At 53.3% G+C, this 26,046-nt stretch overlaps 8 protein-coding genes across 8 annotated transcripts; 2 read left to right on the forward strand and 6 right to left on the reverse strand.

Annotated features, from left to right (window-relative positions):
- Positions 1 to 25: 25 nt before the first annotated feature.
- CCOS01_08661 (myb-like DNA-binding domain-containing protein) lies at positions 26 to 928 on the reverse strand (the record flags this gene model as incomplete). Its single annotated transcript, XM_060456822.1, has 1 exon — positions 26 to 928. One exon carries the CDS (start codon positions 926 to 928, stop codon positions 26 to 28), a length of 903 nt encoding a protein of 300 aa, XP_060313096.1.
- A 682-nt stretch (positions 929 to 1,610) lies between these two features.
- CCOS01_08662 (uncharacterized protein) lies at positions 1,611 to 2,183 on the reverse strand (the record flags this gene model as incomplete). Its single annotated transcript, XM_060456823.1, has 2 exons — positions 1,611 to 1,843; positions 1,940 to 2,183. The coding sequence occupies 2 exons, from the start codon at positions 2,181 to 2,183 to the stop codon at positions 1,611 to 1,613; spliced, it is 477 nt and encodes a 158-aa protein (XP_060313097.1).
- A 1,636-nt stretch (positions 2,184 to 3,819) lies between these two features.
- On the forward strand, positions 3,820 to 4,105 carry CCOS01_08663 (uncharacterized protein; the record flags this gene model as incomplete). The annotated part of the gene is made up of 2 exons (XM_060456824.1): positions 3,820 to 3,921; positions 4,007 to 4,105. 2 exons carry the CDS (start codon positions 3,820 to 3,822, stop codon positions 4,103 to 4,105), a joined length of 201 nt encoding a protein of 66 aa, XP_060313098.1.
- A 4,155-nt stretch (positions 4,106 to 8,260) lies between these two features.
- Positions 8,261 to 8,680, reverse strand: CCOS01_08664 (uncharacterized protein; the record flags this gene model as incomplete). The annotated part of the gene is made up of 1 exon (XM_060456825.1): positions 8,261 to 8,680. The coding sequence occupies one exon, from the start codon at positions 8,678 to 8,680 to the stop codon at positions 8,261 to 8,263; it is 420 nt and encodes a 139-aa protein (XP_060313099.1).
- Positions 8,681 to 12,706: 4,026 nt separating this feature from the next.
- Positions 12,707 to 13,139, reverse strand: CCOS01_08665 (uncharacterized protein; the record flags this gene model as incomplete). Its single annotated transcript, XM_060456826.1, has 2 exons — positions 12,707 to 12,962; positions 13,006 to 13,139. The coding sequence occupies 2 exons, from the start codon at positions 13,137 to 13,139 to the stop codon at positions 12,707 to 12,709; spliced, it is 390 nt and encodes a 129-aa protein (XP_060313100.1).
- A 1,399-nt stretch (positions 13,140 to 14,538) lies between these two features.
- Positions 14,539 to 14,974, forward strand: CCOS01_08666 (uncharacterized protein; the record flags this gene model as incomplete). Its single annotated transcript, XM_060456827.1, has 3 exons — positions 14,539 to 14,576; positions 14,629 to 14,776; positions 14,930 to 14,974. 3 exons carry the CDS (start codon positions 14,539 to 14,541, stop codon positions 14,972 to 14,974), a joined length of 231 nt encoding a protein of 76 aa, XP_060313101.1.
- Positions 14,975 to 17,492: 2,518 nt separating this feature from the next.
- Positions 17,493 to 22,472, reverse strand: CCOS01_08667 (tetratricopeptide; the record flags this gene model as incomplete). The annotated part of the gene is made up of 4 exons (XM_060456828.1): positions 17,493 to 18,128; positions 18,191 to 18,800; positions 18,862 to 20,769; positions 20,857 to 22,472. 4 exons carry the CDS (start codon positions 22,470 to 22,472, stop codon positions 17,493 to 17,495), a joined length of 4,770 nt encoding a protein of 1,589 aa, XP_060313102.1.
- A 2,614-nt stretch (positions 22,473 to 25,086) lies between these two features.
- CCOS01_08668 (uncharacterized protein) lies at positions 25,087 to 26,022 on the reverse strand (the record flags this gene model as incomplete). The annotated part of the gene is made up of 5 exons (XM_060456829.1): positions 25,087 to 25,100; positions 25,190 to 25,514; positions 25,594 to 25,714; positions 25,806 to 25,839; positions 25,908 to 26,022. Coding segments are annotated over 5 exons (609 nt in total), but the record flags the coding sequence as incomplete, so codon positions are not given.
- Between the last annotated feature and the right edge of the window lie 24 nt (positions 26,023 to 26,046).

Genomic DNA, 26,046 nt, shown 5'->3' on the forward strand with positions numbered 1-26,046 from the left:
AAAAACAGTCGAATTCGTTGTTTCCTCAGCCCAGAAGCGCGGAAACATCCATTCTGGAGTCCTTGTCTGCAGATGAAGGAGATGGCGGCGGCAGGGCTTGCTGAACCGTACTCCTCACAGGCGAGTTGGGTGCTGTGAGGAGGTGGGATGGGAGAGAAGGCAGGCGCATGTGGCCAGCTTCTTTTCTATCAGTTGGAGCATTGATGAGGCTACCAAAGGAAGGCAGCGAGCGAGGGGCCGAGTTCTCGTCCATGCGGAGCGGAGCCAGTTGGACAGATGGCGATGTACCCCGCGAGAGGCATTGGGGGGAAGTGGTGTAGCTTGAGGCAGCATCGGACATGGTGGACGTCTCTCCGTCAAGGCCGTCTGTGCCAGGCGAAGAGGTAGAGTTGGGCGACGGAAGCGGCGACTCGAATTGGTAGTAAGGGTGGCTGTGGGTGTAAAAGGCGGGAGAGACAGGCGACGACATGCCGTGTCTCATGTGAGGGTAGGAGGCGGCATGAGAATTAATGGTGAGAGTGGGTCGGAAACCAGAGTGACCATATCTGCGGTCGTCGTAGCCGGAGGTGCTGCCTTGGTTGGCCCTGCGACGATCGTGACGCTTTCTGCGGTTCTGGCTTCCATTCCACCAGTTCTTGACGGCATTGTCACTGCGGCCGTGGAGCCGTCTTGCAATCTCTGCCCACCTCTTGCCGATCTCGTTGACGAGAACCTCGATTTGGGCACCCTCCTCGGGAGTGATGGGCTCGTGATTCAAGGTGGGCTTCAGGTTTTGATGGAATCGTTCTCTGCATTGCTTCGGTGTCCTTGTTCCCAGGGCTTGAGCAATGCGCACCCAGTTCAATGGGCCCTGGTCGTTGACAAGTTGCATGAGATAGGCGTCTTCCTGTTGGGACCAAGGCCCTCTCCTTTGAGAAGCGAGAGACATTTTTGGCTGTGGGAAAGTTTGCGAGGTAGTGGCTGAAGTGTTGATTTGTGAGTATCGGTATCAACAGAGCACAAGGGAGTCCGACGATAATGTATCAGTGTGCGTGTGTGTGTATGTGTATGGATATGGGAGGAGAAGAAGTACAGTTGTAAAGTGGTAGTTGAAGGCTAATGACAAGTTGATGCTGGAAGTGAAGAGGCTGAATGAGGTCTTGGATGAGCGTGGGATGTCTGCGTATATATGTTGTTGAGCAGGTGGAAGCAGCGTGGTGGAGAAACCGAGCCAAAAGCAGAAGCGTTCAGGTTGGAAAGGCTGTGCGTTCAGAAGGAGGTGTGTAGGTAGGTAGGCACGAATACTGCGTATGTGACCGACTACAAGAATAAAATTGGAGGGCCTGGGGGACGACGACGAAAGAATAAGAAAGGATAAGGTTTGGGTCGAACCTGGTTAGAGGGTGGGAGAATAAGAACGGGGGTGTCGTAGATGAAAGGAACTTGCCCCAGTCCAGACGAGTAGATCAAAATCAGGATCAGGATCAGAGCAGACGCAGACGCAGAAGCAGAAGAGACGGGTGATGGGTGATGATGGTAAGTGGAGCGACGGTTCGTGAAAATCCCCCGGCACACGCCCCATGTCCCACGCTCACACTCATTGCACGCCCACGCCTATACCCACGCCTACCTTACTTAGCCCACGCCCACCTAGTCCGGATTGGAAGCCAGCCCATGTCCGCGAGAGAAGGTACTTCGTACCATGGGCAAGTGCCAACATCACCGGCAGCGGCAGCGGCAGCGGCAGCGGTAGCGGCAGCAAGCGGTACTCGGTGGCCCATGGGACAGCTCCGGGAGGCAGAGGTCCAGAATGTAGAAGAGCACGACCCGAAGAAGCTGGGAAAGGGCGAGCCGCCTTCCCTGTCTAAGCTTGGGAGTCAGAGGACGGACTTTTGGGGTGAACCTTACAAAAGGGAGCTACAAAGCTAGAAAAGGCATGCGAGGTTCTCGTGCAAAGTACATCTTCCTCTAAGATCGGGAACTGGAGGTGCGGGGATGGGTGAGGGCATGGGCGTGGGCGTGGGCGTGGGCTGGCAACCGCAAGAGATGTGAGAACGAAGAGAAAGAGAAGGAGAAGAAGGAAAGAGACGGAGAGTGCCAGAGCCAGTGCCAATGCTCAGGTCGACATTAGCTGTATCCGTCGTCGTAGTGTAGTTATCGTTGTCGCTGTCGTCGCCTTTGAGCAATGGAAGAGACAAGTACATTTCTTGCGGTACCTCGAGGTCTGGTACGGAGTATGGAAGCCTTGGTAGGAGAAAGGCCTAGATCCAGGCCCGAGTCGCTCTCTCCAGCCAGTGAGGTGAGTGGGAAGAAAAACTGGTAGCGTGGGAGATCACCTCAAATCGCGGTACGGAACGGGGCCGCTTGTCACTTGCTTCGTACTCATCCAACAGGGTGAGCCATCCGTCCTCGACATACCTTACCTACGCACTCAGTATAGGTAGGATTCGGAGGTACCTCTCACCACCACCACCATCACTAGGAAGGTAGGTATCACCAACGAGCCTCAACTGCCCGTTTCCTCCTCTTTCCCTCTTGCCTTTCTTTCTGTTTACTTTCCTCCCCGGCTCGAGATAACTTCAAGTGGTGTCTTCTCGAGCCCAAGCTATCATTCCGCATCACTTCACAATCGTGGTATGAACTTGATCCTATTATTGGTCCAAAGGTCACTCGACACTATCTGTTTACTGCACATGGATGACAGAGTGTGACCGCGGGAGGGAACCTATGAACCACGGCCGAAGCTGGTGCCACGACCAGACCCAGGCGACGGGAAAGACTTCTTTCAATTGACAAGCCTGACTTGCGGCTATCTCCTTTCGAGACACACGCCCTTGGCCCTTGTACTGCTTGTCGTACCGCCCTAGTCCCTGTCGACCATCCCTATCCCGGCTCCAGCTTCGCTGCTGGTGATAACCCTTGTTCTTCTTGTGGGATTGGGGCCTGTCCCTGGCTCTCGAAGCGGCCCCGGCTCAAGCCACAGTCCAGAACTAAGCCAACGCCATGGACCCAGCGGGACAGGATGCTCTGTGATCTGATGCCAGGATGATGCTAGGATATGACCAGGCTGTGGCCCGCTGTTGGAACCGGCCGCTGCTGAATGGACGGATGAGGCATAGTAAGAACGACGAGGGTTCCCGATCGTGGAGGTCCAACTGTTTCTTGCCTATCCAAGAGGTACCCAAGAAACGGCACATGCAGGCGCATTCGGAGCGGGCTAGGCACAGCTGATTCGTCTCCCCGACTCGTTCCTGGCTTCTAGCTCTAGCATTGGTGGCATCTGGTCAACGGATAATCATGGTTGCTCATACCGTAATCTCAGAGGTCCTCATCTGTCCTCACCTGCCCTCACCTGCCCTCACCTTACCTTACACCATCTCGCCTGTATGTGCTTGGACTAAGACTGACCATTGAGGGGCAATCTGGGCGGGTCCGAGTTGAGAGATTGGTGTCCGACGAACTTTGCCAGGCGCATTCGGATAACCTCAACTGCTCAGGGATCGTCGTCGGCTCGGTGGTCCTGCTTCATTCATCTGACGGAATGTCACGTATGTGTCTGACACTGTTCACTTGCCTTCGTTGGAGAGACGAAGGTCAACGCACCTTGACACTGCTCTTGAGGTGGGCACAGACGACGGAAGCACGAGCGATACGCTCAGGAGGCTGACATCTGTTCATCTTGAACTGATCCTTTGATTCATGATTAGACTTTTCCCTGCAAGCGTGTCCTCTCTTTTTTCCCCCTCAGTCTTAATTTTCTCAAATTGTGGAATCGTCGGACTCGACTTGCTTTCAACTGATGGATTCGATTGACTTGGTTGTCGAGCTGCATATCTCACAATGATCCAGCTCAACAAGCCGACCGAGTGCGAGTCGCACGATGCACAGACTCTGCATGTACGGTTGGTCAAGGTTGCGGCGGCGCGCACTGGTGCAGAATCTGTGAGCTTTCTGGAGTTGCAATGTCTGTACCCAGCTTGCTTGCGTTGTGCGATGCGGATGCGAGTCGACACGGTACTCTACGCAGTATGAAGCATACCTGTCCCACGCCGACGCCGCAGACGTTCTTCGGCGAACCCTGCTCGGTACCCCTATGGACTTTTGCCGCTCCCGTTCACGTTCCTGACCCAGTCCGCCTTCGGTCTTACCAAGGAACGATAGACGGATGGACTGGCCGAGATGAGATCGGAGTGTATCAGGCCCGGCCTCGCTGGAAACGGCTGCATTACGCTGCCCACACAAGATCGTACTCATGAGTGTAAATTTTGACGGAAACAACAGCCATGCCATTAATACACTCATCGTCTGCCCATTCATCGTCTCGGGAGGCCCGTCTTGCCTGTGTTCAGCTGGCCGGGATGGGTAATCTGTGGAATGCCACCAGTTGGTGGGCGGACCGGCGATCAGGCCGGGTATGGTGTAAGAGGTGGCAACGATGAGGGGCCAACCCTATTGGTGGGGGATGCGTAAGCCTAAGGAGAAGAGGTATGGTAGGACACACCCGATATTCACGTCGTCAATCTGTCTCTCGGTCTGCATCATGGCCGTTGACTGGCGTGCCGTACGCTGGCCAGTGTGCGTTTGAATGCATCAACAACTTTCTAGAATCAAGCGTAAGCAGATTTGCAATTCAGGGAGGCCAAAGGACGGGTCTGACCGTGATGAGGAACGTCGGTGGAGGGATGGAATGGATACCTCGGGACGAAAGACCGGTTTTGGTGGGGCTGGGTGGTTGATCGAAACAATCCGATCTCTAATAGCTCTCTGGTGCCCTGTAAGGGTTGCTGCCATGCTCTGCCCATCAAGCGTCAACTTTGGCATCTATTTACCTACTTGAAGTCTGTGGACAGGCACCGTAGCGAAAACAATACCGCAAATGCAGTATCAGAAGAACAAGATAGAAAAATCGGGGGCCGGTGCCGCTGTATGCCCCGAAGATGGGCCCCAAAAAGAGGCGAAAGCGGGCCAGGTACTGTTGCAAAGGTTGACGTCCAGGTGGGTTATCGGCGTCGTATACCCGTAGGTAGGTATCCGTACGTAAAGTAAACTACGGGTACGAAAAGTCGTGGTTGAGTTCCATGTCTGGGCCAGTCGTGCGTGGATGGAGGGGAGTGACGGGAGTGCATGAATCAGACGTCGGGGCGGGTTTCGGTCTGTCGCGGGCTGGCAGGTCTCATCCGGCACCTTATTGGCCTGGTAGTTTTTGTCAGGAGCGCGAATAGGGATGGCGTGCCGCTACAATGGGCATGGCGCCGTTGCACAATTGCAAATGATTCTTTGCTCTTCTCGGACGACACCGCAGGGGAGCCTTTCCGGGTGGTAGAGCACGAGTTATTGATAGGGGTGAGGGTGAGGGTGAGGGTGAGGGTATGCGTATGTGAGTGTGTGTAAGAGACACAGAGAGACATAGAGACAGAAACAGAGATACCTAGGTTGAGGAAAACGGTCCGACCAAAGGGACACCAAAGCGTTCGGCCAGACGTCAACGTCAATGTCAAACGTCAACGTCAACATCAACCGGCCAGGCACTTCAGGGTCGCCAAGTGAGCCAAGCTTCACGGTTTGTGCTACGAAGCTACGAGGTAGGTACTTGTCAAGAAGAGCGGATAGGGCAGGTATCGGTCTCTAGCTCTGAGACTCTTTGAATTACGTCTTGGTCTCCCGTCCGTCCCTAGGCCTGCGTGCCTGGCCTGTCCTGACCTCTGATGCCGCGGCTTAGGTAAGTAAGCTCATAATGATGTGTAAATGTGCGATACGCATCCGTGTCCGCACAGGAATTGTGCACCTACCTTAAGGTACATTACGTTTCGACTCGTACCGACCTTAGGGTATCAGGAGATAGGTACTTTACCTACCTTCCCATAGGTTGTGAAATGTACGTCGCGACTCACTTTGTGCCCGCCTCGAGAGTCGAGAGTCGAGAGTCGGGAGTCAAGACCCAGGACCCCAGAACCCTTCCTTCCCCCGCATCCGCCAGTGTTCAACTTGTCCCGAGTCGAGATGGGCACGTACCCCTGTTTCGAACACTGCGCTACATATCTCTTCAAAACGGGCGTATCCGTACGGATTCAGCGCTAGTAGTGCGCCGGACTGGATTTGCCTTGTTTGCCTATCGCGCCGGAAAGAGCATCGTCGAATATTGTGTCCATCAGAGTCCCTCGGAGCATCGAGATGGCACTTAGTGTGCACGGCAATTGCAACGCTGTTTTCAGGCGGCGGTCACGGATGCATCATCGCGTCGTCTTGTCGGAGATTGACCTCATGGCCCAGCTGCGTATCGCTGTTCCCAGAGCAGAGCCACAGCACAGCAGTCGATGAATCGTCTCCATGATCAGACACGGTGGCACGGCAGGATTTGATATACGGATCATGGGATCTCGACCATCTCCAGTCTCTGCTTCTGCAGCAGGCTTTGCACCTCTGTGTCATGACTACTACTTGTGGTCAACAAAGGCACGGGACACGATCTACTGGACAGCCAGACCAACGCAAACCGGCACTCAAAGACGGCCCAGAACTGCAAAGTGGTGGTGGCAGTAACCTGAGGTAGGTAAACGTCTTGGGGCAAGACGGTTACTAAGCTAAAGTATCCCTATCCGCAGCTCGCACCTAGACCGTGGAGTAGGTAGGTAATGCCTTAGCTTAGGAACTCCCATCAGAAAGACGCTGAGAGAACCAAGGTTGAAAGTGGAAAGGACAGTTTCTGACCCCACCCGCATTGCCCGTGGACCGATGTTGCCTGCATCATGAAGTACCTTGTGTACTAGACTCCAGACGGCGAAGGCGATGACTACGCACAGTTCATTGCTCTGTCTCCGGGAATAGTAGCTTCAATGCCCCGGCTTCAGCGCGACAGGACCCCGCTCACTCTCAGCCACGCTTGCTACGGCAGATATCCAGCCCTTATTCAAAGTGAATGGGCCGCGAGGGCTCGACCAGGTCAATAGAACGAACAAGAGACGAGATATACGGGAGATCCTCACAACGTGTGCTAGCCATCGACCGTAGCACATAAGCTTCGAACCAAACACCAGACCCTTGTCCTTTAAGCCAAGCTTTGCCTAGGCAAGGGGACCAGCGGCTGTCAGGGGCGGAGCGTATTGTCCGCGTCACTGGTCAGAGTGTGAACGGACTATTAGGCACAGGCAACCAGTCAGTCACCTTTGACTTGGTTCTGAAATGGGTAGGATGGCTGTATCTGTCATTTTGCGCCGATGTGTTGCTGTTGGCTTCATTCCAGAGAACAAGGCTGAGGCTCAGGCCATCGGTCGTGCTTCATCCACATGCGAGGTATAACGCCAAGGCATGTAGCAACGGTGATGTTCCGTTGATGATGGGATGAGCCATGTCAAATCATGACAAGCTTCCGGAGGGGTCGAGACGAGGGGTAAACCGTAAAAGAGGGAAGAAATGGACGTGTCTGCCGTCTGTTTGGCTCCTTAGCCCTGACCTGAGGTCCAGGTCGTGAAACCTGGAATCAGACAGGGATGTTCATTGCCAGCAGAAACGGGTGGAGAGGTACATTTGGCCTTAGGCACGACGGCCGATTACACAGATGACAGTGCCTCACCGATGGACGGTGCTGGGGCGCGCATTCGCATTCGCCGCAAGCTTCCAATAGCCGCCCTGGCGCTTCTACCACAAAACGTCACGGACTCACAACGCCCACATGATGGTTTGGATGGAGCGAAAAGCAGCACAAGCAAATGCATACCTGCCCATACAAGAATGCACACGCCCGTTTTCCATGGCAAGATACGCTGAGCTTGAGGTATCAGCAAACCCTAAAGCTCTGCTGCGTTTCCGGGGTCCAGGGAGCGATAGGGCCGAAGAGTTACGGACGATGCGGAGATGGGATGCTCATTGCTGGCAGCCCAGGCTGTGCCCCAAGCTGCCGAGGCTCAAGAGGAAATCGAATGCAAACACAAGAAGCAAGAAAAGCAACGAGAGACGAAGAAAAGGAAATGAAGAATGCAAATAGGATTTGAAATCGAGGTACATATGCAAGGCGCAACTGCAATTGCAGACACGGACATTACCCGGCATAAGGTACGGCGCTGCAGAGTCTACCGGTACCTGTATGACCGTTCATGCTCCGTTGCGTAAGGTAAGGTAAGGTAAGGCAAGGTTAGGTAGCTTGTTGTCTTATTTGCGCAACGTCTGATAGCGCAAAGCAGTGGGATAGGTATCCAGCAAGCCAAAGTGGGAGAAGGTAGCCAAGAAAGCCAAGGACTGCATGTTTCTCCTACACCGCGCCCTGCCTCGTTCTGAATTCTCGTTTTCAGTATACAAGGTGTGTTCGTACGGACTGTGGGATCATCTGCAAGGCAAAGTCAGAACAGAACGGGGTAAGGGTTAGCCTGTGAGGCACGTGAGAGTGCCAGGGAGGGGACGAGTGAGTGTCTTGCAGTCGTGATCGTTGCGTTTTCCTATTCTGTCCATACTTGGCGAGAGTAGCATCTTGTCTTGTTGACGAAATCAAACCGGGGTAATTACGGAGTAAGGTATACTGCGTACGGAGTACTGCGCAGAGTGCTAGAGCCCAACCTCCAAGCTGCACTCTGCCTGTATGGATACTCGTATGGCAGTGCATGCAGTAGGTATCCGTACGCATGTTCATGGGCCCAATCTGGACCAAAAGTAAGGCAGCAACGAGTGGGATTGAAAGGAGCAGCTTTCTTTTTCCATCGCCGACCGACATCTGAGAATCTTTGGCGTCGTTTCGGCATGGTGGATGCTAAGTAAAAATACACACGTCATTGCTGAGGTGACGGCTGTCAACAAGCCTGGTGATGTTGGGTGGGTAAGTAGAGAGTCACGAAGGCAGTGGAGGATGAGTTTGCTACCTAGGTAAGGCAAGGTAGTGTAAGGTGGGCGAGTACGTATCCCCCGACCCCATCCAGCTGCAAGAACCACCTGCCGAATGTGGCCGGCAATGCGAGATCTGGAGAGACCCAAGGGTCTGATTGGCTACACAGGCGACAAGTAGGCATATGGCCAGGTACCCTGCCTTGGGAACGTGCGCCAACATCAACGGCACGCCGCAACAGCCAAGGTGAGATACTTGGTACCTAAGCAACCGGGGGATCCCTTGCCTTTCTTTGCCTTCCATTCTCTCCACAGGCGGAGCAGGGATTAGATACAGAGCAAGACGGCTGGCCTTCGCAACGAAAGGAGGTCGGCACCGGGGTCTGCAGCCCTGGGTCCTGGGCTGGGTCCGTCCTATTTCCTCCTCTGCCGGGTTTATCACAGGTGCCTTGCAGAAGAACACTGCCAAATTCAAGACCTACCTACCTATCTATCCTTGATCTTGCGGCTCTCCGCTCAGGCCAGGATACGGTAGAGCGGGTGCGGACGCGGATGCGGAAACGGAGGCAGATGATACTAGTACTCTCTGTACATGGTCTGCAGAATCTCATTTCTCCATTCTACCTTAGTTGGGTGACTGTCCGTAGAGTCTACGGAACAGGGACGATGCTTCGGGCACTCCCAAAGTAACCAAGGTATTGACGAGTACCTGGCAGAGTTTGGGCGTCAGTAAGCACCGGAACTCTCCGTCACTTCATTTCGTCCCCTCTTACTCGGTCCGGGTACAAATGCGAACTCGCCGTGTCGGGCTCAAGGTGCCAACACCAGAAGTTGGTGAAGAAAAGACACTGTTTCTGAGTTGCCGATGCAAAAGTAAGTACCTCGCTCCGTACTGCGTACATAGTAGAGTAGTGCAGCAACGGTCATTCCTTCCTCATAGCACCTCTGATCTTATTGACCAGGGGTTGGCGTGTGGGTGGCAGGTGCCATGGTGCCTCGAGCGTTTTGGTTGGCGTCCAAGGAAAGAAAGACAAGAAGGTCCTTGTGCGGATCGCCGGGAGGCTTACACACCTTCCTTCCTGTTGGGACCAACCAAAAGTCAGAGCCATCCTGCTGGGACCGCCCGGAAAGAACCAACGGCGGCTTCTTCCCCCGCCAATTCAGGCGCCCAGGGCACATTAGGTAAGGTGCCCTCATTGCCTTCCTGAGCATACTAGGTACCTTACCTAGGTAAGGTAGGTACGTAAGGTACAAATATATGTACAGTTCGGAGTGCCTACCTTACCTCGCCTTATCTTACCTACCTTAACGTAAGGCAGGTATAATCACTGGCACCAGGCATACCTTACCTCGTGAACTCTCTCGGCTTATCCAAAGTAGTGAGGTAACCTGGGGCAGGGGCCATACGGTAATGTACGCATATCTGCCTAGTGAGGTAATACAGCATCTGCAGGACAGCGCCGTCCGGAGCGTTGAACCAGAATTTGGGGACTGCACCACCATAAACGTATCGCGTCACAAACAACGAGTAATGAGGCACTCTACAGTGCTTACCCAGCTTTTCTGATACCACTTCACTCGTCACCCGTTCCCTTCGCCATCTTCCCGATCAAGGGCTAAGGATGAGGAAGTAACATCACGTCTATACATGGTAATCGAGCCTGCCATTATTTCGCTCAAGTATGGATCGTCGGTTCCACCCGTGCCACCTCTGGACGCCTCACTGAGCATGCAGCTTCCTCGATAGTGTCACGTGCCCAAGGGCGGTGGTACCAGATATAGAGGAGCAGGGGTGCCGACGAGATACGAAATCCCATTCCGTCAATGTTTCTTTCCTGGCGCGGCAATATGCCATCCGGAGATAGCGTCACTCGCCCATTCACCACCTTACCCTCATCGTCGATGCTGTGGGGTCAAGATGCCCACACTAGGTTATGTCTCTACCTTTACTTTTTTACTTTTCATTGTCCTCGTCAACGACTTTACTAGGCCCGGCCGAGACCAAATATCCAAGCCCAGCCTGGACCCGAGGATCACTGCTTGCTGCCGATGAGAAAGATCCCAAAGACGACAGCCCGTCACCCTACGGACGTACTTCACGACGCGTCTGGTTACGGCTCCTCCCATCTTGTCGGGCCACTACTAGACTGCTAGGAAAGCTGCCGCATGCGGACACAACATCTCCAAGCCTTCGAAACGCTGCCATGGTCCCCCCTTCTGGTCTGCGCCCGTTGTTGGTAACTGCCAGGCGTACTGTAAACAGTCATCCACATCATTGAGACCTCGACGCATGCGGAAGCACTGGGGACACCCCGACGAATATCAACACTTGGGACTTCGCCCGGCGCGGTCTAGCCGGCCCCCAGCAACGGCCTACAAAGGATTCTCCAGACCACGAGGCACCGAGCTCCTCCTCTGCCACAACGCCTAGTCCTACCGCAAGGCGGCTGTAGGGTAGCCAGACCCCAGTCCAAATCATTCAAGCCCCAGTTCAATCCTAACCAAAGGATTGGGACCACGGCTGGCATGGGTCTTGGGGCCGCGGGATGGTCCATGATTCACATAGCATGCAGCTATTCGCATTCTTTGCACGGTCTCTACGAAGACGGATATTGACGCGAATACACGCCATCGCCAGAGAGAGCCCACTTTAGGCACCTTGGGTGAGACGTGCATGAATGGCGTCTCGTACTTGAGTACTCTTTGTGTCTTCCTTCTGAACCAGGGCCGGTGTGAACGAGACCAACTGACGAGGGAACCCGATCGCAGATGACAGAGAAGAAGAAGCAAATACAAGCGTCAAATCGTAAATCGCGGCAGACGAAAAGAAATGGAAACCATTACAAGGTAGTGCTTGACAAACGAGCGATACATAGCTTGTTTGTCCGCATTTATGGGTGCACCCCTATGGCATTGCGACGGACCTATGGCTACCTCACCGCACTCGCGGTTACGTCCGTCGACAGGTCTGGTCTCCGCAACGGGATGCTAGGGGGTGGCATGGCTTGCGTCCGTAACTATGAATCCAGACCCACACTGGCGATAAACAGCACACCCCCATTCCACGAGAAATTGTCATACCATGGTACCCGACGGTGTGACCCCGCTACTGGGTCGCCGCTAACTCTGGTACAGGTAGTGAAGTTGCTTGCCGGCATGCTTGGGCTGGACGCCGTGGCTGTCTGCCCAACTCCTCGTTCCCATTCCTCTGGGACCTAGGTCTGTTTAGTTCGAGGGGTGTTCAACGGCGAAGGGATGATGGAGCCGTCATCCACCACCTCCTCCCATCATATCAATATTGTCGGATACTATCAACTTTGCTTGGATATAATCCCTGGCTTCTGGCTCCTGTGATTATCCAGCCGCATCGTATCTGTCGCATATTGGCAAATTGACGGATCGAATACCGTTCTTCTGTCGAATGACTGACACTGCTGCGTGAGGAGGGGTCAGATGATGAGAAACTATTGCACTTGCGAGGTTGATAGCCCGATTATGCAGGATACGTGTCGGCGAGATTTACAACAGAACGAGCCCTTGGGATATCGGATGTCTGAGTTACCTAGCATGGGATGGCAGCTTTCACGCCCATGGCCACGGCAAAACGAAGCATCGGGACGGATTAGCCAGATCGCTTCAACTGCCGACTGGCTCGCTGCATTGGAAGGATGAACAACTCTGCCCCCGCCGATGCTGGAGGGTGCTCCGGGACAATTGTACCCAAAGTGGTATCTCGTCCGACGCCATAATCGGCGGCGCTGGGCCCGGCCGGAGCCAGCAGCATATTCTTTGACAAGCCCTATGCCGTAGGCGCTGATTGTGGCTTGCGTACCTCGTCCGTGTTAGCTGCGCCCGAGGGCTTGGGACACCGGCGACTAGGTGTCCTGGGGCGGTGGCAGCCGCTGCACCAAGGAGTAGGCTACGTTGAAACCTGCAAGCAAAGACCGTTGGCATCCTTTCCAGCTGTACGGTTCTCGACGTTAGGTGTGCTGTAGCGTGCTGACGGCAATGGACTGGCGAGCGGACGGACCGACACTACGGGACCGGAGGCGCAAGTGGCATACAAATGAACAGCAAGTGCGTTCTCTGCCCGGATACGCATGCTGCAGGTGTTGAAGATGATGCCAACGGTTGGCTGTCGTTTGTCACGCATACGGGATAATTTGCCCATATCCCTTTGGCCGTCAGCACCTCCGCCAACCCATCCACGACGCTAACCGCCACGACATTTCAGGATGGCATGTTCTGGCATGGACGAAGAAGGCAAGAATTTGGCAAACGCGGCTTTGGGACGATGGATAGAAGAAGCCTTTGACGAGTGAGGGTATCCGCAAGGCATGGAGGAGACGCATGCTGATCCACGTCAGGCATTCGTATTCCTCTCTCTCGCAGAACTATCAGCCCCCTACTCTCTGGCCTTCTCGGACTCGGCAGCTTTAACTCCAGCTCCAACATTCAGCATTCAGCTGTAGAGACCATCGTCTCATACATATGCCATGCATACGGCGGTAGCATGGTGTCGGCGATTCAATAGTTGTAGTCAACTCGCTGTTCTGGGATGATACTAGCATGCCCTGCAATGGTGTACATTTGGTAGCTCCACATCCTCTCCAACAACTAGGTTCCCTCTCCTTCTCCTCTCCCGGGGGCCTTTGGTATGGATCGTGTAATTGGTGAGGTGTGCTTGGTGAGGAAAGAAAACAAAAACTCCGTACGGATACAGGCTAGCAACCCCCCATGCTAGCCAGACTAGGCCACAAATGGACATCACAAGCGAATTTTTGGCGATTTGGCATTTTCCTCATATGCTGCCCCTTCCCTTCTGCTGTAGGTATCCCTATCCTTTTTCTTTTTTCCTCCAAATTCCCCCTTCACAGCAGACCCACCTCTACAATTTCATCCCTGGCCCTCTCCCCCCCCCCCCATCCCTGGGGCCTCTCAATGATCTCCAGCCAGGACATGCCGAGTACATAGCTACTCCGTAGACACGGAAATCTCACAGCAAAAGCAGGAAAGAATCATTAGCTCTTAACCGACCCGTCGGTTTCATGAAACAAGCATCCCCACCTCCAGCTGCACCTCACCTGCATCTATTCCCAGCTGACCCCGGCTCGTCGTCGATTCTTGACCATCGCAGGGTGAGAGGCCACAGGCCGACCGTACGGATACACCTCAGTCTAAGGTAGGTAAGGTATCCGCAAGAATACAACAATGGAACTCACCATTGTCATGCAGGGCATATCAGCGCCGACATGTAAAGAAGCTCCGGCCGGTTTCCCATCAGCTCTGTCTGAACTTGTGCATTTGATTCCTCATCGCTCTCCCCGTACCCTGACCATGTCACCGTCGCTCGCGTCCCGACCGGCTCCCTGCCGCCTGTCCATTGTCCTTCTCGTCCTCGCCTCAGCTTCTCACTTGTTTCCTTGATCCCCGTCCCCGTATCTGCGCTTCTAACCCCATCTCCCAAACTCCAGCTTCTGCCCAGTGCCATTTATCCAGCCATCCAATCAGTGTTCCCAGCCCTTGTTGCATTTTCAGAGCGAGAATGTTTAGTGCTTAACATGCATCCATCCCCCCTTTCCACCCCACGCAACGATATTGAAGCTCGAGCATCAAATCGTATACTTACGTTTACTCACAGTCCGCTCGTCATTCCACTCCAGCAGGGATTTGGGTAGCCAATGGCAGGGGCTGGAGCTCTTTCCGCTCAGGTGAAGACAATGCCTGACAGCCTACTTCTTCCGACTACCTATGCGGACTGCACAGTCAGCCATCTTCCCCGTCGCGAGGTAAGCTCTCATAGAGGAGTCTCAGTCGTCGGAGTGACCTTGTGCAGAGCAGATTCCGGCTACAGCTCATGGCCATAGCAGAATCATCCGTGCGGTGTTGTTTACACGGCGGGCCAACATCTACTACCTCGTATAGCATGAGAGCGATTCTCTCCGTGGTGAGCAGCCCTTTGGCGAAAGACCACATCGATTTTTTCACTGTTCGATTGACTCCCCATGGACAACCACGAGAGCTATAGTAAGGATTCGAAAAGTCGAAATGGCCCATCATCTCCGTATCTACCTCAGTATACCCTCTCGCACGAACTTCTACTGCGCAAGATAATCACTATATTACTGACCATTTTCCTAAGGTCCTTGACACATCCCACCTCTCTGACTCGGCGACGGCCCACTAGATGAACCAAAAATGCATCTTCACCATGGCTTCAATGTTGTTGGCGTGATCAGGACCAAGCTTTCATGGGTCCGGCGCCAGTAGCACTGCTACTCGGTGCAAGTGTTAACAGACGAATGTCCGAGCGAGGTCTTGTTATTTAGTTCCACGGCAGCGGTACCAGCACAACGGTTCCTGGCAACGGTCCGTTACGTCTGGAGGATTAGCCAGCCAGCCACATCTCTGTCGTAATGGCTTGACCAACGATGGCAATTCTAGCCAAATCCACGGATACCTAGGCCGCCCTTTGGCCAGCAACCTGCGTCGGACTATTGACAAGCGACGGGTAACCGGCGTGCCACTGAATTTGCTACCGTCGCGAATAACGTGGCCATAATATGTCCAACGCCTCATGCCCCCTTTGCCCTGGCCTCAAGCCAGCCACAAGATGTGAACCAGTGGTCCCATATCCTAGCTCTTTCGTGGAACTGGAATGCAGACTTCTAGGTGATCTACCATCATGCTTGATTGACTTGCTCTAATGCCGTCTTCCGTTTTGATGAGACATTGAAGACGGTCGACAACTGCGAATCGTGGACGGGAAGGACTCGCTGGTACCCTGTGCTAGTTTACCTCGACCACGGTGAATCCCATGTGCCAACTTTCCTCCGGAAATGATGCTTTCTGTTGCGCTTGTTACTGTTTCTTCTGCTTCTGCTGTTGATTTCGTTGTTATGGTGATTATTATCAAAGAGTGCCGTCGTGATGTCCGAAGGCCAAGAGTACCTGGGGAAGGAAGATATAGAATTTTCGACCATGTTCACACAGACAGGGATCACATCAACGTCAGTCGAACGTGGCTCTTTGTACCGTAGCGGCTTCGAGATGTCACGGCGTACCACGTAGATCTAGCTAGGTGGGTTCGAGCGGTCGTGTATATCCTCCAGGCCCATGACTCCTGTCTCGCACAAGCCCATCTTACTCGTCGATTGGCACCATCGTCCCGAACCCCTTAACGGTTTTATTCTCCATTAGATGGGAATTCATTGGCCGAATATGTCGTGAGAGTTCACGCGTCACTGTCTTCAGGGATAAGATGGGGTAATCAAATGGGAGGGCCAGTGGGCTGATGGAAGGATGTAGATCTTTTCTCGCACATTATTTCAGACTAATCTTGCTTGCTCGAATTACCGACACCTCATGGTCTTGGCTGATGGGAGATGAAAACGCACATGGTTTTATTCATCGAGTCTTTGGACCACTTCCCCACGCCCACTGTTTCTACAAGGAGTATGACCTTTTTCTCAATACGGCTGTCCCTTTCTCTCCTCGCCTCAAATGCTGTCGACTGGATGGCTATCAGGCTATGATCCTTATCCCCATGTTGTTGGGGGAAAAGATCTGGCTCCAAAACCACAGGTCCCTTGCTGCAATCCTAGTTTCCACGTTTGTGGCGTTCGTCCTCCTCCCCGGTGCCCCTAAGTAGGAATGGGCATGGTTCGATAGCGGTGCGACAATCGTCTCCGGACACGCACACACACAGCTCATGGGGAAGCTACTTCAGTTAAGCCTAGGTCGAGAGTCATTACTGGTTCCATGCTGACGCCCCATCTCCATTCTAAAGCCTCTCATAGTTCGTATATGGAGAGAGAAACATTGTCGTCCTCGGCTTGCCATTGGTTGCTTTACGGAACGCTGGGCATTCTCATGGTTGACGAAGCGAGTCAACGGTGTTCTTGCCGCCTACTTAGCTTCCCTGTCCACCGGTGTTCTCATGGCACAAATGTTACCACAAGTCCACAATGGGTGCGTTGGCTACACCTGCTTGGTGAATGTTTCCACATTCTCTTGATATCCGATCCGAGAAAGAATAAGTGGCGCTGACTCTATGCTGAATCCCAGTCTTGACCTCTGTTATTCCAAACCAGCCTGGCCTTCTCATGTCGCCGTCTCTATTGGACGTTGCTTTAAGTCCCTGCAGACGCAGCCCGTGGAGGTAGGTATAAGGATGTCGGTGATAAAATAGCATCAAAGTTTTGACCTTGATTCGGATGGTCTGATGGCCGGCTGGAGCTTGTAATGTAAAAGCAATGAATTCCAATCAAAACATGGATCGCGGGGGCCTCACATCTCACGTGGACGAGGAAAGAGGCCCAGGGTATTATTATGTACATCATAGCCTGCTCCAAGGTAAACCCTCCTCCAAACGCCGGCTCCATCCCGCAACCAACACTGAGCTTGCCTCAGTAACGTCAAAGCAGTGAAAGATATGCTCAGTTCATCGAGCAGTGTTGCTCTGGACTGGTGTCTATGCAAGCAATAGCATATCCTCCGCCTGAAACTCCCGCCCCTGATGTCTAAACCTGGCCAGCACCTTGGCCAGCCTGCAAGTCCCTAGTGGTGCATCCAGAATAAAAGTCAAAGATTGCCCCGAAACGAACATGATTTCGGCAAGTATAAGTACTGGGCGCGAGCTCTTCGTCCCAGCACATGAATGCGTAATCAAAGTTGCCATGCCCCTGAAAGAAATGCTGGAGCCTCTACAAGTAGATGTCTCCGTCCTCTCCTGCCACCCATCGTCGCCACGCCTCGTCGTAGGCCTTCTCTAGATCAACCACCCATCGTCTGGTATCGAAAAGCGCACAGGTCCATTTGCTGTCCCACAGTGTTTTGCGCAAGGTTGCCAACCGACCCCTGCCTTCACCATAGCCACCACGACCGACTCGATAGGACAGGCCATTAGCTAGTCTGATGGCAAAGAGCTCGTAGTCTTCTTCACTGCCGGCGATGAGGTCTTTTGCTGCCTCAACACCCACGGGACCTCTAGGCAGCGCGCCCTTCAAAATTGATGCCGCCATACGCGAACACATCTTGTAGGGGTATCGTGGTAGTGTGAGAAGAGGTGTACTAGACCACAATACATCTGCGGCCGTGGTGTGCGCGTTACACTCGGGAGTGTCGAGGAACAAATCGCAGACGCGAGCTCGGGATATATGCTGGTTCTTCGGTGCCACGTCCGTGAAGATGATTCGGCTAGCAACTTCTTCCCCGGCCCAATCCTTCGCCGTCCTCCTTAGATTTGTTTCTCCCAGTTCGGGGAATCGCAAGAGCCATAGGATGGCCTTGGGAGCCTGTGCTAGGATGCGTAGCCACGTCCGAAATGTTGTAGGGTCGATCTTGAAAAGGAGTTAGCTACTGGTCTCGGTATTGATGCATGAATACGCGGAATATGACGAACCTTGTATAGTTGATTGAAGTTTCCCATGATAACGGTATCATCGGGCAGGTTGGGAAACAACTCTTTCCGCATGCTCCACCGTCGGCGCTGCTCATCTTCCCATGAAACCTTATGTTCATCGGGGTCGCTCGACTGCGCATGGTCACAGCAAAAGAAAGTGTCTCTGCAGAACACGATGTTCTCCGAGTAGATCCAGTCTCCCTCGCCTTCTTCAGTTTTGTCCTCAAAAATGTCTGTGACAGAGAGGTTACCACGCCAAGGGCGTAGTGTCTCCGGCGGAATTGCTGTGGCATCTGCAAGCAGATAGTCACACCACTCGGCACCCAAGCTGCCGGCGAAGCCCATGAAGGACATTTGGATCGGAACAGGTCTCGCCGCAAAAATTTCGTTGCGGGCGCCTCTAGTATAGCCATTCAGGTTGACAAGGATGTGAATATTGTCTTGAACGATTTGCTCAACTAGCTTGTCCGAAGTCCATGTGCTGGCATCTCGGAACACAGGCGCTTCACGTTCAATCTGCAGCCGATGAACAGATTTATCACTTGCTGTCGTGGCATAGCAGAATGCTTTTACGCGGGTGGGATCGTGAAAACCGAAAACGGATTGCATACTATTAAGATGTCAGTATAAACTGCGGCAAGGTAATATTGAATCAAATCGTGCCGTCTTACAGGTGAGCCAAGGGATGATTATTGAAGTCTGAAGAAACATAGCCGACATTCAGATGAGGCGATGGAGGCGCAGGCGGGGGGTAGACGGTCTTTGGAAGCCAAGGGGAGCGAAGTGTAGAACAGGAGATCCTGAACGCGTTGCGTTGTGATATCATGCGAATGTCCTTCGCAGTCAAGGGACAGGTGAAGGTATGGAATGGGAGGACTGTTGGAGCGGACGGTACAGCGAGGGTAGACGGCAGTTGAGGGCGCATGTACTCCGAGGTCGACTTCATTGAACCCTGAACAAACTTGTCGCAATACCATCGCCGCATCGCTGCCCGTGCTCCACGCTCAACGAGCCTCAGCAGACGCGATCCCTCCCACGGGCTCTTGGACCAGCTAAGTAGCTTTGTCGAGAAGTCGGTGTGGGCGTCATTCGACTCCCCGTCGGCCGAATAAAGCTGTGCAATCAATGCTGCAATATCGGCATTCTGTAGAACGCCAACGCCCCAAGTTGACGCGTCAGCGAGTTGGCGAGACACGATGTCGATAACCTTCTTCGTGAGGCCGGATCCTTGGTCTTCCTTCCTGGCATCGAAAAACATGCCATCGTTGTCGACATGCCAGCGATCATACGTGCCCCCCTGTAGGAGTGCGCCGCCCCTGCCTCTCCAGTCGCAAACCGAGTTCAAGGCTGTAGACAACCCGCATACTGCTTCTGCAAATTCTGGATTGGAATGAACAGCCCTTTTATAGTATGTTATCGCATCACTGATACGCCCTCGATCCTTGACGGCATTTGCAAGATTTGTTAGGGCGATATCAAAATTTCCATCGCACTGGACAGCCTGCTCATACATCTGGATCGCAAGATCCAGCTGACCAATGTCCTTGAGAAGGCTGCCGAGATTGGTGTGCAGGTGAACGTGCTTTGGATCCAGTGTAAGCCCGTAGTTGTAGTACGCAAGAGCCAAAGCGAGTCCACTGCCAGGGGTAATGCCAGGAATACTGGGCAATGATGACAAAGTCCGACTCGACGTCGCCGCCATAGGCTGCTGTACACTGGCAAGTAGAATGCCTACATTGTTTGCAGTTGATGGGCTCTCTTGAAGTGACAATGAAAGATAGTAAAGAGACAGAATGTCACCAACCCCGGCTGACTTCCTCACTAGTCCCGCAGCCTGCGAGCTAGAGGACATGGCATCCTGGAATATCTTGGCGAGAGAAAGTAGCGAGTTGCTAGTAGTTTGAATTGCCGCTCGCCTTGGGCCGCCTTCAGGCACGAAACGTAGTCCAGGGAGATCGCCGTTGTTAGAAAATACCAGCTTTGCCGTGCGCCTCGCCTGTTCAGGTGGCAGTAACAAGGGGCGAGACGGCGTCGCCTTGTCGATGACGTGGTGATTGCTGCCGTTTGGTGCCAGAACCTGCTGGATCTGTCGGACCAACGTCTGAACAGATGATGTTCTTCTTCCTGCGCTGATCAAGACAGCTTCCTCAAAGGCTTCAGACGCCCCTGCGATATCCTTCAGACTGTACAGCATTGTCCCTTTGGCATGGACTAATGCGAGGATGCGGCCATTTTCGGTACCTGGAATAGCATAACCGCTCGAACCAAAGCCAGGCTGGGTTCGGCTTTCGTCGAAAAGGCTAGCCGCCAAGCTGGAAGCGGCATCTCTTTGGGCGGCGGTAGTGTCATAGCCAGTCTCTCCTGTTGATCCCTTTGGTAGCCTGAGAGACTTTTGAACAAAATCGATGACATCAACCGCGGCGACGCTTTTCTTTTTATACAGCAGACCGACCAAATGTTCTACGGCTTCAAGGTATTGCGGTCGAGTTTTGATCGCCTTCAACCAGCATTTCTCCGCCTCATCTTGTCTGTTCAGGCAGTACAAAGTCGCCGCCTGATTCGACACTGCTTCAACATGACTATATGAAGAGTTAGTAAGGGTAAGTTCGTAATCCCATAACAATGAAAGCTAGACGCAAGACAAAGATGGTGGGATGAAGACTGACTTCGGCTCTAGTGAAGTGATTCGGGTAAACCATTCTAAGGCTTGCTCGAAGTGTTCCAGGCCGTAGTGCAAGCAGCCTCCCAGTAGAACACCATCGATCCATTTCCACTCGGAATGCTCACATAGACGGGTGAGAAGCTCTAGGGAACTTTTGGCATTCGCAAGAGGTGAGCCTCTCGAGATCTGATTCGGATACGAAGATCCGCTGGAGTTCGTGACCGGGAAATTGCCATGCCGGAAATCCGTAACCCCGTCCCAGCCAGCATGCTGCGTTGTGAGTGGCGATTTGACTCCCAAGGGACCGAATAGCATGCTGTCTTGGTTGTTTCTGTGGCTTGCGTTGGCCATCATAGCGGCATCTCCCGGGAAAAAGAGGTCCGGGGCCAAGGTGACGATGGGCTGTTTAGGTGGCTTGGGATATACCACCATTCTCGAGGTAGTGCTCAGAGCTGAGCCAGGCCTCAACTGCTGAGTTTTGCGCCCGTGATGCAAGAGTGCGAGTAAGTCGACATAACTTCGGTGCGCTTGAGCCAGCGCCTTTTCTCTGAATGCGGAAGAATGTGTCTTGTTCATAGAATCAACAGTGCTGATAGCTTGGTGCGGTTCTAGCGTAAGAGCCTCTAAATGAGTTTGCGCAGGTTGCAAAAAGCCAGACCCGTATGCTGAGAGGTGAGCGTAAGGATCCTGTGGAGTGAAGTGGGCAGACGGTCCTATAATCTGATTCTGCACCTTGGAGTAACGATGGTCGTAAATCGATGGTGACGGAGACGGGGTATGGTGCATCGGCGGGCCGACATAACTCTGCTCTTGCTGATGCGTCGGAAACCACGAGTTGGCTACATGTAGTAGTCCCGGGATACTGGCTCCGGTGTTCCCAGAAGGGAGGGTCCCGGGGAAGTATGAGTTGGTATTGAACAGCGAAGGCCGCGAATGAAGCTGAGGAGTAGAGCCAAACAGCGCAGCCGTGTCCGGAGTGTTGAACCCGTATTGCGAAGAGGCCAGAGAGACGGTAGAGTGCATCGACTGGTGGGTCAAGTCCTGTGCAAGTGGCCATAGTTGATATGATGGAGGCGTTATGTTCAAACTACCGCCTGCCTGATCACGGACAGGTAAAGAATTGCGGATCTGGTCGGTGGTCTGATGAGGGCGGTTCGTATTATACGCCATTTGAACCGCCGGGAGCGCCATCTGCTTCAGGGGCGGAGGCCTCGAGGCGTATTGAGAACCATCGTAGCCAGCTTCAATAGTGCCATTCGGCGTTTTACGTCGCAACTGATGTTCCGGTCCGTCAAGAAAATGCGACTGGCCTGCGGCCGTCGTGCGGCGCTGTATCGGTTGATTTGGGTGTGAAGAAGTCCGAATTGGAAAGGATCGTGGCGTCTTGCCGTCAGGGAAAAGAGCATTCGCCGAGCCGGCTGGCGGGCAGCGTAAGTTCTGATTGAACGTATACGTGCTGAAGTGAGGAAGCAGATGGTAGTTATGTTGTTGCGGTGGGTAGTCTTCTGGCTGGCGGTGCTGGAGGTGGTGCTGCTGTTGTTGTGGCTGCTGGAAGGGCGGGAGGGGATCGAAGTTTGGCGCCTGTGGCACCGTATGGTGCATCTGAACTAGAGGCAACATGGGTTATGTGATGAAGACGACGAGGCGCTTCTGGGTATCATGGAGCGGAGCACGGAACGAGCGAGCTCAGCACGAAGGAGAGTGCTGCGAGTTCCAGGCTGGATATATCGATCCGGGAACCAGTTGTCATTGCCTGCTGGCTAAAGCATGGCTGACAGGCCGGCTGACGGGCATGGCCTCCGGGACGCCTCGAGCGAACGGCTGTGCCAATGCCCGATAGCAATGCCACCTGCCCTGCGGCCTTTCCAAGCCTAGGGACCTGGCTCTCTTGTGGTTCAAGTTCGATGAAGCGCGACGGAGGGCAATGTCGAGAAAGTATCGTTTTTCCCCCTCCGACAGAGGTTCGTCGTTACGTCGTAAAGTTAGCGCCGGGTTCGTCGGTCGGGGCAATGCGAGGCTGGGGGGCCTAATAGAGGAATGGTAACGTTAGAGACGTTCGGCCTGACCGGCAAGTTCAGCGACAAAGATCGCAGGAGGAGGGGTTGAAGCGGTCGATCGAGTGATCCTCTATTGGCGAGAAGAATACGAAAGCAACGTGGAGCGAGATACAATGCGACTATTGCGAGGTCTGCAGCGGCAGCAATAGTAGTAGCAATAACGATAACTGTGGCGGTAGCCGCGACGGGAGCAGGAATGACAGCTATAGCTTGCAGCCGTGGCCGTGGCTACAGGTTTGGTTGTGGTAGGAAGATGCAATGCGATTCAGCCCGGTTTAGCCCCAGTTGGGTGGTGGTGGTGGTGGTGGTGGTAGTGGTAGCCGTAGCACGGCAGCCGTTGGGAGAAGAAAGAAGCGCAGGTCAAATAGGTATGGCGATCATCCAGGCGGACCACTCAGGCAGTCACAGCAGTCACAGCAGTGTGATAAGAAGTCAGAAGTTGGAGGCCAGGCTATTGGAATGGGTATCAGCCCGATATAGCGAGTTAAGCTGAAGGCTGCCCTGTGGCCTAGATTTAATCGATTCGTCTCGAGGATCTGTCAAGAAGTCTCCAGTATCCCTCCCAGCTTATGGCCTCCAGCCTGACGCGGAGGTACGTATCCGAGAGCAGAGCATACCTTACAGCGTCAGGGAAAGGTCAGCGCACTATCCCCGTACGAGTACTAGACACTAATCTGCAAAGTATTGTGTATGCGCAGACCATGGGCATGGGGTGCCTAGTATTGGGGGTTTGGCTGCTCAAAGTCGGATGTCGTGACTGGGGTGGGTGTGATGAGGTGAGGAAAGGTACCTTGAGGCTTGACGCATGGTAGGTGACGGGGCGGGCGGGGTGGAGGGTCACAACTGGGGCGTGCTCCGTACTTCTCAAAAGCGGTCAGACGAGGTGAGCAAGGAAGGAGATACGGATACAAGACAGCAGGCAGCGGCTGGCAGCATCTCATAGGGATTTGGAACAACGGGATGCAAAGATGGAGGGGATGGTAAATGTCTCGGGGGACGGCGGTATTGTAATCCCCAGCCGTAGTCGAGAAAGGCGATTATACACCTCACGGTACAGGTGCGGATACAAAAGTATGTTTCGCAATTACCTGTTAAAGCACAAAACGGGAATGCCGTAACAAAACTTGGCAGTAAAGCGCGCGGCCGCTTGGGGAGGGTTGCTAAAGCAGAGAAGTTAACAAGGTGACACCAGGCCCTCCCCCGACTTGAAAATGCTCTTGGCCGAGGGCGCGGTGGGAGTGAAATTCCTCGAACAAATGAGCAAGATATGCCTTCTCATACGGGTGCCGTCAGCCGCGGACAAAATACTCATTATCTGTTGGACGTAAAGTAATGAGAAACGGCGGGCAACAACACCTAGTAAATCCAACAACGGAAGCAACCCGACCTTTTATCAATCTTAAACGCCGGCCGGTGAGGTGACAAGCCTGGATCCATGCATTAGTGCCAAACACGTTGGTTTCGCCGCACTGCCCAAGACAATGCTAATTTTACCAACCATACGTAACAAATTCACAATACCGGATAAAATAATCCTCCTTCCTCACTCAACTTCCTCTACGCATCTTGCGCAAGAACCAAAGGTCCCCTCATCCATGATTTAATGACCTAATTGCACAGTCTGAATCGTTTAAGCATCAGGTCACGTATTTAGGATATAGTCACAGGACACAACTAAGCACACAGACATTCAGGTCCACCACCGAAGCCTGCAAGCCACCGAACGTCATTTGTATCTACCTTACAGGTGTCAGACCACACATGTGACCGGTTCTTCGAGGTCGCGTACTCTCCCGAACCATTCCCAAATGCTGCAATTACATCATTGTTGACCATGCCAGTCGGCGTGCGGAGTGCAATACATTGTTATGGACATGACCCTGCTGCTGAGAGGCTCCAACCTGTCTTGAGACCAGAAACTAGATATGCCATGGCACATCCGGAACTCTGAGCAGAAATGCCCACACCAATTCGCAGTCCCTGACATCACAGCGCAATGTGGTAATTCGCGGCGAGCAAAATAGCAACAACCATCTTTGGAAACTTTGTCATTTGGTCATTTGGCAATTCTTTTTTTCTTTGCCCAAGGTTCTCCCTTTTGGGTAGTTCCCTTAATGCAGAACCATTCCTAAACTCCAGAAGTCATGCGAGAGTGTCCGTCCAGCTATTGACCTCCTTTATTCCTCGGGGACTGTTCATCTTGTTAGCCAGCTACTCCAACATATGACTGTGATCATTCTCCAAGTTTGGAACGTAAATGGTCGGATGTTTGGCACTTACTGTCAATCTCACCAGCGTCGATGGCATCGGTGATGGCCTTGGGGCTCTTGCCGTCAACCTGGCATCCAACACTGTTTGCCGTTCCAAGAATCTCCTTAACACCTCCCTCCAATGTCTTGGAGAAAGACTTGTGGCGCATGGTTCTCGCAATCTCAATGATCTCCTCCAGGGGAACAGACTTGTTGTGCTTGATGTTCTTCTCCTTCTTGCGGTCGCGAGGGGGCTCCTTGAGGGCGCGGATAATGAGGGAAGAGGCAGTAGGGACAACGGAGACAGCGGCTTGACGGTTCTGGATGGTGAGCTTAACCGTCACGCGGAGGCCCTTCTATAATTCCAATCATGTCAGTCCTGTTCTAGCTCGCTTGCGGGGGTGTTAAAAGTTAAGGGTGGAGGAATTGTCATACCCAGTCGCCAGTGGCCTTCGCGATATCTTCACCAACTTTCTTGGGAGACAGACCGAGAGGACCGATCTTGGGGGCCAAGGCAGAGGAGGCACCAACCTCACCTCCGGTGGCCAGGAGGTGGCTGTATTCGCGAAATGTGTTAGAAAAATATTAAAAAAACCTCCTTCCTCATCGCCGCAAATATTCATAGTTATAGGGAAGGTGCGACGTACATGACCTTGACTTCGTTGGGATCGAATTTGGGAGCTGTGGTATACTATTAGTTTTCTTGTCGTCGCTTGTTCGGCCTCATGGCAGTCGAGAGGGTCACTCACGCATCGTGTCTGCTCTCGGATCTGGGTCTGATGGGAAAGTTGGTGTCGAAAGATGGAGTTGAGGTCGAGTTGGACGGGGGAAAATGTTGATTAGTTCTGTGCGCCTTCTCGCAGCCCTAGGCAAAAAAGACTAAGATAC

Source organism: Colletotrichum costaricense (genome assembly GCF_030867565.1).
Source record: "Colletotrichum costaricense strain IMI 309622 chromosome Unknown Scaffold_8.1, whole genome shotgun sequence".
NCBI lineage: Eukaryota > Fungi > Ascomycota > Sordariomycetes > Glomerellales > Glomerellaceae > Colletotrichum > Colletotrichum costaricense.